General features: G+C 45.9%; 1 protein-coding gene across 1 annotated transcript in view; it reads left to right on the top strand.

Moving 5' to 3' along the window:
• Positions 1-4,152: 4,152 nt before the first annotated feature.
• Positions 4,153-15,000, top strand: part of sema4gb (sema domain, immunoglobulin domain (Ig), transmembrane domain (TM) and short cytoplasmic domain, (semaphorin) 4Gb) — a gene marked incomplete at both ends in the record, with an annotated part of 38,441 nt that continues 27,593 nt past the window's right edge. The window contains one exon of the mRNA XM_083635613.1: positions 4,153-4,294. Within this exon, the coding sequence (XP_083491739.1) occupies positions 4,153-4,294 (142 nt within the window). The remainder of the gene's footprint in view (positions 4,295-15,000) is intronic.

Raw genomic sequence — 15,000 nt, 5'->3', positions numbered from 1 at the left:
CTCAGATGAGGTTTGTGAGTGAATGTGGACCTAGTCATTCTTCCCTTTCTCATTTCATTTTCATTTTCTTTTTGATTTCTTTCTGTCATGTTCTAAATAAATTTTCTTTTCTCAGTTCTCATCTACTCATTCTTTCCTTTTAATCTCAAGCTCATGCTTTCCTCAACTATTAGCCTTCCCCAGTTGGTTTTGGATTTAAATACCATATCATGTATGAGTGTCATGTTTAAGTATTTCCATAGTAAGCTATATTCAGCTTGCACTAGTCTGGGAAATGTGTTGCTTAATGCTTGGTTGATGAAGTTAGCACAAACATATTCAAATCAATGGTATACAGCAGAAGAGGGAAGCGCTGCATGGATCTGGTGCACTGCTCATCCGACAGGTGCTCATTAGTGGGGCAGGTATTGGTATTAAACAAGCAGAATCCAAGAGGTCTTGCTTGATATCAGTCCCCAGGTTTTGGTGCAGATGACAATGGAATCAAACTAATGCACTCTGTCTTCAAGTGAAAAAAAATCTTTGAGCACGAGGCAAAAACAAAACAAAACAAGAACAAAAAAATCTATAGTTTCACAGTTTGTTTTGCATATTTAGTGGGATCGGCTTCAAAACTGAGAGGGAAGACAAATATACAATGATAGTTCACCTTATTATCTTGAGCTGTCTGCAGAGATGTCAGGCTAGATATTTTACAAATCATTGTGTCTTGCCTGACAGCTGCCCATATGAGAAATAGTTGTATCATACTTCATCTCAGGTAGAGGGCTGGCTGGGCCATATGGACCAAAAACCAGATCTTGGTGTTTTTAGGCTGAGTGTCGAATATAAATCTCTGTATTTTCTACAAATTGTGCTAAATATTTGTCAAGTCCAAGCCACATGTGAGATGCCACAATCAATTTGATTAAAACAAGACTGTCATCAAAAATAAAATGCAAAGACAGGGTTTCCTTCCCTGACTATCCACGATTTCACAAAATATTCACACAATGATACAGTATTTTTGATAGTCATCAGTGATATATAATGACTAAGTGGGTAAAGGCAACAGCTACAGTCTGGCACCATATTACCATATCAAAAATCTAAAATGATGTTATGTTAATATCAATATAATATCAATATAATGCCCAGCCCTAATCTCAAGCTTTCTAATGAGGAGCAGAAGACAGAAGCCCACAGGTCAATACACAGGAAGATCTTGATAGATGTTTCCCAGTAGAAGGTGTTTCAGACACAGCGTGCTGTTTTGATCGATTCCTGCCGTCATGCAGGACATGTTAGTCGTCTCAGTGCCGAGGCAGATGTGTTTACCTTTCCTCCTGGACTTTCCATGCTTTCGTCACTGAGGCAACACCGCGCTTTCGACGCCTGTGCAGCACATGCAACACAAAGGCAGATGTGGAGAGACAATGGTGTGTTTGCTCTGTGCTCCACACGAGGACAACATGCTACAAAACACGCCTAAGGGCTTGTCCCTGTCTCCTCTGCAGACAGTGCTGTAAGGGCTTGTCCCTGTCTTCTCTGCAGACAGTGCTGTAAGGGCTTGTACCTGTCTCCTCTGCAGACAGTGCTGTAAGGGCTTGTCCCTGTCTCCTCTGCAGACAGTGCTGTAAGGGCTTGTCCCTGTCTCCTCTGCAGACAGTGCTGTAAGGGCTTGTACCTGTCTCCTCTGCAGACAGTGCTGTAAGGGCTTGTACCTGTCTTCTCTGCAGACAGTGCTGTAAGGGCCTGTCCCTGTCTCCTCTGCAGACAGTGCTGTAAGGGATTGTCCCTGTCTCCTCTGCAGACAGTGCTGTAAGGGGTGGTCCCTGTCTCCTCTGCAGACAGTGCTGTAAGGGCTTGTCCCTGTCTCCTCTGCAGACAGTGCTGTAAGGGGTGGTCCCTGTCTCCTCTGCAGACAGTGCTGTAAGGGCTTGTACCTGTCTCCTCTGCAGACAGTGCTGTAAGGGCTTGTACCTGTCTTCTCTGCAGAGAGTGCTGTTGTCCCTGTCTTCTCTGCAGACAGTGCTGTAAGGGCTTGTCCCTGTCTCCTCTGCAGACAGTGCTGTAAGGGCTTGTACATGTCTTCTCTGCAGACAGTGCTGTAAGGGCTTGTACCTGTCTCCTCTGCAGACAGTGCTGTAGGGGTGTCTTCTCTGCAGACAGTGCTGTAAGGGCCTGTCCCTGTCTCCTCTGCAGACAGTGCTGTAAGGGATTGTCCCTGTCTTCTCTGCAGACAGTGCTGTAAGGGCTTGTCCCCGTCTCCTCTGCAGACAGTGCTGTAAGGGCTTGTACCTGTCTTCTCTGCAGACAGTGCTGTTGTCCCTGTCTTCTCTGCAGACAGTGCTGTAAGGGCTTGTCCCTGTCTCCTCTGCAGACAGTGCTGTAAGGGCTTGTACCTGTCTTCTCTGCAGACAGTGCTGTAAGGACTTGTCCCTGTCTTCTCTGCAGACAGTGCTGTAAGGGCTTGTCCCTGTCTTCTCTGCAGACAGTGCTGTAAGGGCTTGTCCCTGTCTTCTCTGCAGACAGTGCTGTTGTCCCTGTCTTCTCTGCAGACAGTGCTGTTGTCCCTGTCTTCTCTGCAGACAGTGTTGTAAGGGCTTGTCCCTGTCTTCTCTGCAGACAGTGCTGTTGTCCCTGTCTTCTCTGCAGACAGTGCTGTTGTCCCTGTCTTCTCTGCAGACAGTGCTGTAGGGGCTTGTCCCTGTCTTCTCTGCAGACAGTGCTGTTGTCCCTGTCTTCTCTGCAGACAGTGCTGTTGTCCCTGTCTTCTCTGCAGACAGTGCTGTAAGGGCTTGTCCCTGTCTTCTCTGCAGACAGTGCTGTTGTCCCTGTCTTCTCTGCAGACAGTGCTGTTGTCCCTGTCTTCTCTGCAGACAGTGCTGTTGTCCCTGTCTCCTCTGCAGACAGTGCTGTAAGGGCTTGTCCCTGTCTTCTCTGCAGACAGTGCTGTTGTCCCTGTCTTCTCTGCAGACAGTGCTGTTGACAATGCACCAAAACGTTAGGGACACAACACATGATGAAGCTGTCATACATATGGCTCACATGCTAGTGCTGGGTAGGTATCGTGGCCAATTCCCCCCCTGCTGCCCCGGTCGCTGCTCCACCCTCTGCCGATCTGGGAAGAGCCGTAGACTAGCACCATGCTTCCTCGGTGTTGGCCCTTTGATCGACTTTTTCAATGGTCTTTGAAGTAACATTCACGGTGTTGGCCCTTTGATCGACTTTTTCAATGGTCTTTGAAGTAGCGGCACCTTACTCGTTCATTTGGGCTAATTGGTTGTAATCAGAGAGCGACGATGCATATCAGCAAGTCATTTTCAACGCGTGTGGTGTGGTCAGGTAGTGAAGGAAGCTCACACGTGGAATTCTCTTGCCAGCAAACTTTGCCAAAGTTCATCATACCCACCTATCATCTGTGTGAGGAGACATCTTAAGATGTCCTTCATGTCTCTTCAGATATTTTAGAACTTCCTGAGACATCACAAGATATGATGTCTGGTATAATGAGAGGGAGGCAGGCACACTGGCTAGAGCGGTCGCCTCATAGCAACAAGGTTCCCCAACACACCCCGAAGGCATGCATGTTACTTGATTGGAGATTCGATAGGTATGGATGGGACTGTGATTGTCTGGATATCTGTTAGACATTTGTGAGTGAGTGAGTGAGTGAGTGAGTGAGTGAGTGAGTGAGTGAATGAATTAATGATTAATTAATGAATTAATGGGTGTAATCAAACAGTTGTAAAGTTAGTACAACTTTGACACTACATGGGCACTTCTGTACATAAGAAGTACTTTATGACTCATATTTCCCTTTTGAACCTGGCGTCTTTGTGATGTGACTGCTCTTTCTATTTGGCACATCTCCACTCCCAAATCTAACTGGAGAATAAACATGTACTTTTAGCCTTCAGTTGTGTTACACAACTTGTGTATGCTCCACCAATTCTCTTTTCGTTACAGCTAGTGCATCTGTATTCCAACACAAGCATGACTTTTTCTCTTTCTTTTGTCTGTTTGCAGCTGGAGGATGAGCTAGAAGCCTGCATCTGCCTGCTGAGACTGACAGAGGCGACGCTCTTCACACACATTTCGAGTGTGCACAACCTAATTATTATTGAGTGCGATAGAGGCTGCGCTTGGACCCACGCCAATCTGTTGAACATGGGGGTCCAGAGATCAGTCCACCCCCTCCTGCTGCTGCTGCTCCTGCTGCTGCCTGCCAGGCTGCCACAGTTGTGGGCCTTCCCCTTCAGCGCGACCCTGGAGCTGGATGTCACCCCCAGGACCACCGTGTTCAACAAAGGTGTGTGTGTGTGTATGTGTGTGTGTGTGTGTGTGTGTGTGTGTGTGTGTGTGTGTGTGTGTGTGTGTGTGTGTGTGTGAGAGAGAGAGAGAGAGAGAGTGAGTGAGTGAGTGAGTGAGTGAGTGAGTGAGGAGGGAGGGGGGCTGCTGCAATGACCCAAACACATTAACTATCACACTGACACTCACACACCGTCAACACACGCCGCACCACACTGGCCTTATTCAACACAGATACTCCTCCCCTCCCCTCCCCTCCTCTCCCCTCCCCTCCCCTCCCTCTTAAAGTCCCCTCCCCTCCCCCTCCCCTCCCCCTCCCCTCCCCTCCCCTCCCCCTCCCCCTCCCCTCCCCTCCCCTCCCCTCCCCTCCCCCTCTCCTCCCCTCCCCTCCCCTCCTCTCCCCTCCCCTCCCCTCCCTCTTAAAGTCCCCTCCCCTCCCCTCCCCTCCCCTCCCCTCCCTCTTAAAGTGGCACAGTTGTTGAAGTTGGCCCTGAAGACGGCTTCTTCATCCTGAGAGTTATTAATCGCCTCTCTCAAGCCCTGTCCTAGATCACACAGCTCACAGAGAGAGGCTCTCCCTCAGTCCCCATAAAACAGGACCTCTGCACGGCAGACCCCATTAGTGCCTGTGCAGAAAATACTGCTGAATAGGGGCGTTCGGACAAACAGTGGGTATTTACACACATCCTCAGCACCTCTGCCTTTCCCTCCTACCTTACCCCACCCCCCATAGCAGCTCACCTATCTCCCCCAAACCTCCCTCCTCCTCCCCTCTCTCTCTCTCTCCATCACTGCGGCAGAGGCTGCTGCTGCTGCAGCTGCAGAGAGAAGGGAACTCCAGCAGCCTCTTCAGATGGCTGTGTTGTCCCTCCACTCCTCTCCTCTCCTCTCCAGGCAGCCCTCAGAGGAGCAGTATTATTAGATCAGAGGCCAGCTCTGCTGCTCCCTGCTGCTCTGTCAGAAGAGTGTGGGCATTGTTAGTTAGCTAGTTAGTTAGTTACTTAGTTAGTTATACTTGATTTGTCCCCAGGGGGAAATTTGTCATGGGCAAGGTACACCGTTGCTTCGTCTAGAACATATGACACAATAATCACATGACATAGGGTAGAAGCATCTGACATGGTGGTGCGTAGGGCTTCATACAAGACCAACACTGTTAAAACTGTGAAGTGATGTTTTGAGAGATGGGATGCTGCTTCACATGTCCACGCATAAATACTCAGCTTGACATGTCCACTCATAAATACTCAGCTTGACATGTCCACTCATAATTACTCAGCTTGACATGTCCACTCATAATTACTCAGCTTGACATGTCCACTCATAATTACTCAGCTTGACATGTCCACTCATAATTACTCAGCTTCACATGTCCACTCATAATTACTCTGCTTCACATGTCCACTCATAATTACTCAGCTTCACATGTCCACTCATAAATACTCAGCTTCACATGTCCACTCATAATTACTCAGCTTCACATGTCCACTCATAAATACTTAGCTTGACATGTCCACTCATAATTACTCAGCTTCACATGTCCACTCATAAATACTCAGCTTCACATGTCCACTCATAATTACTCAGCTTCACATGTCCACTCATAAATACTTAGCTTGACATGTCCACTCATAAATACTTAGCTTGACATGTCCACTCATAATTACTCAGCTTGACATGTCCACTCATAAATACTCAGCTTCACATGTCCACTCATAAATACTTAGCTTGACATGTCCACTCCTAATTACTCAGCTTGACATGTCCACTCATAAATACTCAGCTTCACATGTCCACTCATAATTACTCAGCTTCACATGTCCACTCATAAATACTTAGCTTGACATGTCCACTCATAAATACTCAGCTTGACATGTCCACTCATAATTACTCAGCTTCACATGTCCACTCATAAATACTTAGCTTGACATGTCCACTCATAAATACTCAGCTTGACATGTCCACTCATAATTACTCAGCTTCACATGTCCACTCATAAATACTCAGCTTCACATGTCCACTCATAAATACTCAGCTTGACATGTCCACTCATAATTACTCAGCTTGACATGTCCACTCATAAATACTTAGCTTGACATGTCCACTCATAATTACTCAGCTTGACATGTCCACTCATAATTACTCAGCTTCACATGTCCACTCATAAATACTCAGCTTCACATGTCCACTCATAATTACTCAGCTTCACATGTCCACTCATAAATACTCAGCTTCACATGTCCACTCATAATTACTCAGCTTCACATGTCCACTCATAAATACTTAGCTTGACATGTCCACTCATAATTACTCAGCTTGACATGTCCACTCATAAATACTCAGCTTCACATGTCCACTCATAATTACTCAGCTTCACATGTCCACTCATAAATACTTAGCTTGACATGTCCACTCATAATTACTCAGCTTGACATGTCCACTCATAAATACTCAGCTTCACATGTCCACTCATAAATACTTAGCTTGACATGTCCACTCCTAATTACTCAGCTTGACATGTCCACTCATAAATACTCAGCTTCACATGTCCACTCATAATTACTCAGCTTCACATGTCCACTCATAAATACTTAGCTTGACATGTCCACTCATAAATACTCAGCTTGACATGTCCACTCATAATTACTCAGCTTCACATGTCCACTCATAAATACTTAGCTTGACATGTCCACTCATAAATACTCAGCTTGACATGTCCACTCATAATTACTCAGCTTCACATGTCCACTCATAAATACTTAGCTTGACATGTCCACTCATAATTACTCAGCTTGACATGTCCACTCATAAATACTCAGCTTGACATGTCCACTCATAATTACTCAGCTTGACATGTCCACTCATAATTACTCAGCTTGACATGTCCACTCATAAATACTCAGCTTGACATGTCCACTCATAATTACTCAGGGAAATGAGAAGATTACAGAAGCAGAAGATGCATTTTTTGCTGTGTGCTTGCTTCATTATTTTGCAGACTTGTCTTTCCACCGAGAGAGGAATTATTCTGAAACTGAAAGTTATATTGTTTGCTATTAGGAGATGCAAGTTTTGCTTTTTATCTGTTCTGTTGCCTGTTGCACTGCAGTGCTAATACAAGCTGCTAATAAACACATAGATGCTGGATGTGAGGCCAGTTTGATGGCTGCTCTTGTCAGGTTGTCCACTACAGACAGCGAGCACGGTCTGTATGGTAGGTGGCACTGAACTCATATCAGTACTAATATCAGTGCACTGATATCAACTCAACAAGAGGGACACACTAGATCACATGTGTCAAACTCAAGGCCCGGGGACCAAATCCGGCCCGGCACCTAATTTTATGTGGCCCGCGAGAGCTTGCAAAGTATACAATTTGCGCAATACAATTCTTCGCAATACGGTTAAAAATAGCTATTGTTAAATTGAATAATAGTTGTAGGCTACTATAATTTCCTATACTTGTGCTCTCAGAGCTAGTTATTAAGTATTAAGTTAATAGTAAAAACAAGAATAATCGAATCAGGCAATTATGAAATATGATATAACACGTGCTTGATACATTGATATCGTGTTGCATTTACATCTGGCCCTTTGAGGGTAAGTAAGCATAATGCTGATGTGGCCCGGGATTAAATTGAGTTTGACACCCCGGCACCAGATTAACTCTGAACGGGTTCGTCAGATGGAGCAGCAGGACAATTCATTAAGCCTCATTAAGTAAGTTTGTAATTATATCACAGACAGAATTCTTGAGTGATATCGTCTCTTCTGAAAGCCTCTACTCCCCGTTATGCCCCTGGCTATTTATTGATCTTGGATGATAAATCATAAATACTCTGCAGCTCACTGTGGGACGGGTGCTGTTCTGTTCTGTGCTGTTCTGTTCTGTTCTGTGCTGCAGCCAAAGCCAGTCTGCCATCATCACACATCGCTTTTTTTCTCCTCCTTGCCCTCATCAAAAGGTGTCCTTGACCTACATTCTCTAACCATCAGGGGACGTGTGCGAGAACATTAGTGTGTGTGTGTGTGTGTGTGTGTGTGTGTGTGTGTGTGTGTGTGTGTGTGTGTGTGTGTGTGTGTGTGTGTGTGTGTGTGTGTGTGTGTGTGTGTGTGTGTGTGTCTGCGTGTGATTGAATCTGTCTGAATCTGTGTGTTTGGATGTGTACATCCCCCTTTGTGTCTGCTCATACAGGTATGTACAGTATGTGGGTATTTGTGCTATCATCTATTGGAATCTCATCACTTTCCCTCTGGAGCCACATGTCATCATGCACAGAGAGTAGCTCCTCATGAAGATGATCTGTCCACCTGGAACTTGACTGGTGCGACTGATGAAGACATTTGTAAGAAAGAATAATACAGACAAGTTTACTGTCCATTGATGAAGTGTTCATTAATGATATGCTACATGCTGCTTGGGGGATAAGTACATCATATCGAAGGGAATGGTGTGGTTCTCTGATGAGAGTCAGAGAGGGTAGGATCTGCGGTTCTCTGATGAGAGTCAGAGAGGGTAGGATCTGTGGTTCTCTGATGAGAGTCAGAGAGGCTAGGATGTGTGGTTCTCTGATGAGAGTCAGAGAGGTTAGGATGTGTGGTTCTCTGATGAGAGTCAGAGAGGGTAGGATGTGTGGTTCTCTGATGAGAGTCAGGGAGGCTAGGATGTGTGGTTATCTGATGAGAGTCAGGGAGGCTAGGGTTCTATCAGGCAGTCAAGGTCAAGCAGGGCTCCTCAGAGGATCTCATGATGTTTTCTTTTTTAAGAAGGAGTGGGGGTGTCTAAAGAACACCAGGCCTGTCTGTCTATAGAATCAGAATCAGAAAGACTGATAGCACACTATGGTCATAGGATAAATGATGTTGGCCAATACATTATAATAGCATCGATTTTCTCATCCAGTGTGCGTATATGTAGGATGGAACTTGTATGTGTACCACCACCACCACCACCTATGGGAGTGTGTTACTGTAGCTGTATTAGTTTGACTCTGTGGGCGGAGTTATAATATGTAGTTAGGGTGAGGGGGCACTCCTTAATTTGCAGTATGCTTTGCAGATGCCTTGCCTGAGTGGGAGAACAAGGGCATGCTGTGAAGTAGCCTGGGTAAACCCATCCCCCACGTGACCTGCTCTCAGACCTGTTCTCACTGGGAACTGAGAGAGCAGGTCACGTGGGGGCTGGGTTTACCTAGGCTAGCTGTGAAGGAGGAGGTCTTGAAAAGGACATATAAATAATGAATAAATATGAATCAATCATATAACAGTATCTCACAAATCCTATTATCCTATGTGTGTGTGTGTGTGTGTGTGTGTGTGTGTTATGTGTGTGTGTGTGTGTGTGTGTGTGTGTGTGTGTGTGTGTGTGTGTGTGTGTGTGTGTGTGTGTGTGTGTGTGTGTGTGTGTGTTCAGAAGGCCTGTTTGCTTCGCCCTTTGGTCATATTAATACCTGACTGTGTGTCTGTGGGGCGTCTGTTTTGACCCGCTGCCAACCAGACCTTCAGTAAGAAGGAGCTGAAATATTGATGCACTAAGTTGTCTGCTGTCGTCACGACAAGCTGAGAAGATTCCTGTTCTGTGGTTGGTACAGTGAGTCAGTGAGTCAATGAGTGAGTGAGTGAGTAGTATGACGATGGTGATACACTTTGCCAACCTTACGTTAGATTGTGGATGAGATCAGCATTTTCTTTATCCAGCATGTAGCATCATGGAGGAGACAGACCTGTCTCAGCATGGAGGAGACAGACCTGTCTCAGCATGGAGGAGACAGACCTGTCTCAGCATGGAGGAGACATACCTGTCTCAGCATGGAGGAGACAGAGCTGTCTCAGCATGGAGGAGACAGACCTGTCTGAGCATGGAGGAGACAGACCTGTCTCAGCATGGAGGAGACAGACCTGTCTCAGCATGGAGGAGACATACCTGTCTCAGCATGGAGGAGACAGACCTGTCTCAGCATGGAGGAGACAGACCTGTCTCAGCATGGAGGAGACATACCTGTCTCAGCATGGAGGAGACATACCTGTCTCAGCATGGAGGAGACAGACCTGTCTCAGCATGGAGGAGACAGACCTGTCTCAGCATGGAGGAAACAGGACTGTCTCAGCATGGAGGAGACATACCTGTGTCTCAGCATGGAGGAGACAGGACTGTCTCAGCATGGAGGAGACAGACCTGTCTCAGCATGGAGGAGACATACCTGTCTCAGCATGGAGGAGACAGACCTGTCTCAGCATGGAGGAGACAGACCTGTCTCAGCATGGAGGAGACAGACCTGTCTCAGCATGGAGGAGACAGGACTGTCTCAGCATGGAGGAGACAGACCTGTCTCAGCATGGAGGAGACAGGACTGTCTCAGCATGGAGGAGACAGGACTGTCTCAGCATGGAGGAGACAGAGCTGTCTCAGCATAGATGAGACAGACCTGTCTCAGCATGGAGGAGACAGGACTGTCTCAGCATGGAGGAGACAGACCTGTCTCAGCATAGATGAGACAGACCTGTCTCAGCATGGAGGAGACAGACCTGTCTGAGCATGGAGGAGACAGACCTGTCTCAGCATGGAGGAGACAGACCTGTCTGAGCATGGAGGATACAGACCTGTCTCATCATGGAGGAGACAGACCTGTCTCAGCATGGAGGAGACAGGACTGTCTCAGCAGGACACAGACCTGTCTCAGCATGGAGGAGACAGACCTGTCTCAGCATAGATGAGACAGACCTGTCTCAGCATGGAGGAGACAGGACTGTCTCAGCATGGAGGAGACAGACCTGTCTCAGCATGGAGGAGACAGACCTGTCTCAGCATAGATGAGACAGACCTGTCTCAGCATGGAGGAGACAGACCTGTCTGAGCATGGAGGAGACAGACCTGTCTCAGCATGGAGGAGACAGACCTGTCTCAGCATGGAGGAGACAGACCTGTCTCAGCATGGAGGAGACAGGACTGTCTCAGCATGGAGGACAAAGACCTGTCTCAGCATGGAGGAGACAAACCTGTCTCAGCATGGAGGAGACAGAGCTGTCTCAGCATGGAGGAGACAGGACTGTCTCAGCATGGAGGAGACAGACCTGTCTCAGCATGGAGGATCAGTTAGCTGTGGGGCTGCTTCTGCTGAAATGGTTTCATGTCTCTCTCAGCCCCGTGGAGATGAGACAATGTTGTTATATTGTTTTCCAGAGTGTTGACAGACATGTTCTCCTCTCTGTGGTGACATCTCTCCTCTCTGTGGTGACAGCTCTCTGTGGTGACATCTCTCTGGTGACAAAAGGGAGGATTGGACCTTAAAATCCTTTCTTGAGACTTCCATGAGTGGTGGTGCTTTGATCCATTACTGTCTGATGGTGCTGCTGTGCGACTGACAGGATCTTATTGGGGACTTCACTGATAGCACATAGACCTGGAATAACACTGGGACTATGTGGGTATTGTATGTGGAGATGTGCTTGGGTATCTACATAGACCTGGAATAACACTGGGACTATGTGGGTATTGTATGTGGAGATGTGCTTGGGTATCTACATAGACCTGGAATAACACTGGGACTATGTGGGTATTGTATGTGGATATGTGCTTGGGTATCTACATAGACCTGGAATAACACTGGGACTATGTGGGTATTGTATGTGGAGATGTGCTGGGGTATCTACATAGACCTGGAATAACACTGGGACTATGTGGGTATTGTATGTGGAGATGTGCTGGGGTATCTACATAGACCTGGAATAACACTGGGACTATGTGGGTATTGTATGTGGAGATGTGCTGGGGTATCTACATAGACCTGGAATAACACTGGGACTATGTGGGTATTGTATGTGGAGATGTGCTTGGGTATCTACATAGACCTGGAATAACACTGGGACTATGTGGGTATTGTATGTGGAGATGTGCTGGGGTATCTACATAGACCTGGAATAACACTGGGACTATGTGGGTATTGTATGTGGAGATGTGCTGGGGTATCTACATAGACCTGGAATAACACTGGGACTATGTGGGTATTGTATGTGGAGATGTGCTGGGGTATCTACATAGACCTGGAATAACACTGGGACTATGTGGGTATTGTATGTGGAGATGTGCTTGGGTATCTACATATACCTGGAATAACACTGGGACTATGTGGGTATTGTATGTGGAGATGTGCTGGGGTATCTACATAGACCTGGAATAACACTGGGACTATGTGGGTATTGTATGTGGAGATGTGCTTGGGTATCTACATAGACCTGGAATAACACTGGGACTATGTGGGTATTGTATGTGCAGATGTGCTTGGGTATCTACATAGACCTGGAATAACACTGGGACTATGTGGGTATTGTATGTGCAGATGTGCTTCGGTATCTACATAGACCTGGAATAACACTGGGAGTGGGACTATGTGGGTATTGTATGTGGAGATGTGCTTGGGTATCTACATAGACCTGGAATAACACTGGGACTTTATGGGTATTGTATGTGGAGATGTGCTGGGGTATCTAGACCTGGAATAACACTGGGACTATGTGGGTATTGTATGTGGAGATGTGCTGGGGTATCTACATAGACCTGGAATAACACTGGGACTATGTGGGTATTGTATGTGGAGATGTGCTTGGGTATCTACATAGACCTGGAATAACACTGGGACTATGTGGGTATTGTATGTGGAGATGTGCTGGGGTATCTACATAGACCTGGAATAACACTGGGACTATGTGGGTATTGTATGTGGAGATGTGCTGGGGTATCTACATAGACCTGGAATAACACTGGGACTATGTGGGTATTGTATGTGGAGATGTGCTTGGGTATCTACATAGACCTGGAATAACACTGGGACTATGTGGGTATTGTATGTGGAGATGTGCTGGGGTATCTACATAGACCTGGAATAACACTTGGACTATGTGGGTATTGTATGTGGAGATGTGCTTGGGTATCTACATAGACCTGGAATAACACTGGGACTATGTGGGTATTGTATGTGGAGATGTGCTGGGGTATCTACATAGACCTGGAATAACACTGGGACTATGTGGGTATTGTATGTGGAGATGTGCTTGGGTATCTACATAGACCTGGAATAACACTGGGACTATGTGGGTATTGTATGTGGAGATGTGCTGGGGTATCTACATAGACCTGGAATAACACTGGGACTATGTGGGTATTGTATGTGGAGATGTGCTGGGGTATCTACATAGACCTGGAATAACACTGGGACTATGTGGGTATTGTATGTGGAGATGTGCTGGGGTATCTACATAGACCTGGAATAACATTTGGGACTATGTGGGTATTGTATGTGGAGATGTGCTTGGGTATCTACATAGACCTGGAATAACACTGGGACTATGTGGGTATTGTATGTGGAGATGTGCTTGGGTATCTACATAGACCTGGAATAACACTGGGACTATGTGGGTATTGTATGTGGAGATGTGCTTGAGTATCTACATAGACCTGGAATAACACTGGGACTATGTGGGTATTGTATGTGGAGATGTGCTGGGGTATCTACATAGACCTGGAATAACACTGGGACTATGTGGGTATTGTATGTGGAGATGTGCTGGGGTATCTACATAGACCTGGAATAACACTGGGACTATGTGGGTATTGTATGTGGAGATGTGCTGGGGTATCTACATAGACCTGGAATAACACTGGGACTATGTGGGTATTGTATGTGGAGATGTGCTGGGGTATCTACATAGACCTGGAATAACACTGGGACTATGTGGGTATTGTATGTGGAGATGTGCTGGGGTATCTACATAGACCTGGAGTAACACTGGGACTATGGGGGTATTGTATGTGGAGATGTGCTGGGGTATCTACATAGACCTGGAATAACACTGGGACTATGTCAAGTCAAGTCAAGTCAAGTTTATTTGTATAGCACATTTCATACACAGAGGCAATTCAAAGTGCTTCACATAAAATGGTTGACAGGAAAATAAAAGAAAAGAAGAGAGTAAAACGGACATTTAAAAGCATCACAACAAAACTTTAAAAAAAGAGTATAAAAAGTGTATTACAGGAAAATAAACGAAAAGAAGAAATAAAATGGACATTTAAAAGCATCACAACAAAACTTAAAAAAAAAAAAAAAGAGTATAAAAAAGTGCAATAGGCAGCAGGCGCAGCAGTTGCAGAAAGAGCTAAAACTTATAGAGGACTCATTGGGTTTGCATAGTAGCTGTCAGCAGTTAAAAGCGACGGTAAACATAAAAGTCTTTAGTCTATTTTTAAAAGTAAGTAAGGTTGGGGCAGATCTGAGGTCTTCAGGCAATTTGTTCCAGCTAGCAGAAGCATAGTGGGTAAATGCAGCCTTCCCGTGATTTGATTTGATCCTAGGGACAGTTAATAAGCTGGACCCTGTTGACCTAAGAGTTCTAGACGGTTCGTAGCGTGGGAGCAATTCAGCTATGTATTTTGGGCCTAGGCCATTAAGTGATTTATAGACTAATAACAGTATTTTAAAATCTATTCTCTGACACACTGGCAACCAATGTAAGGACTTAAGAACTGGAGTGATATGATCAGCTTTCTTAGTCTTCGTTAGTACTCTAGCAGCAGCATTCTGAATGAGTTGAAGTTGCCTAAGTTCTTTTTTGGAGAGACCAGAAAAAAGGCTATTGCAGTAGTCTAACCTACTATAAATGAAGGCGTGAATTAGTTTTTCTAGATCCTGTCTGGACATGTATCCCCTAATT

This window comes from Poromitra crassiceps (assembly GCF_964638095.1).
Source record: "Poromitra crassiceps genome assembly, chromosome: 4".
NCBI classification, from domain to species: Eukaryota; Metazoa; Chordata; class Actinopteri; order Beryciformes; family Melamphaidae; genus Poromitra; species Poromitra crassiceps.
Note: the sequence above shows the minus strand (reverse complement) of the source record. Positions and strands in the feature narration are given on the sequence as shown.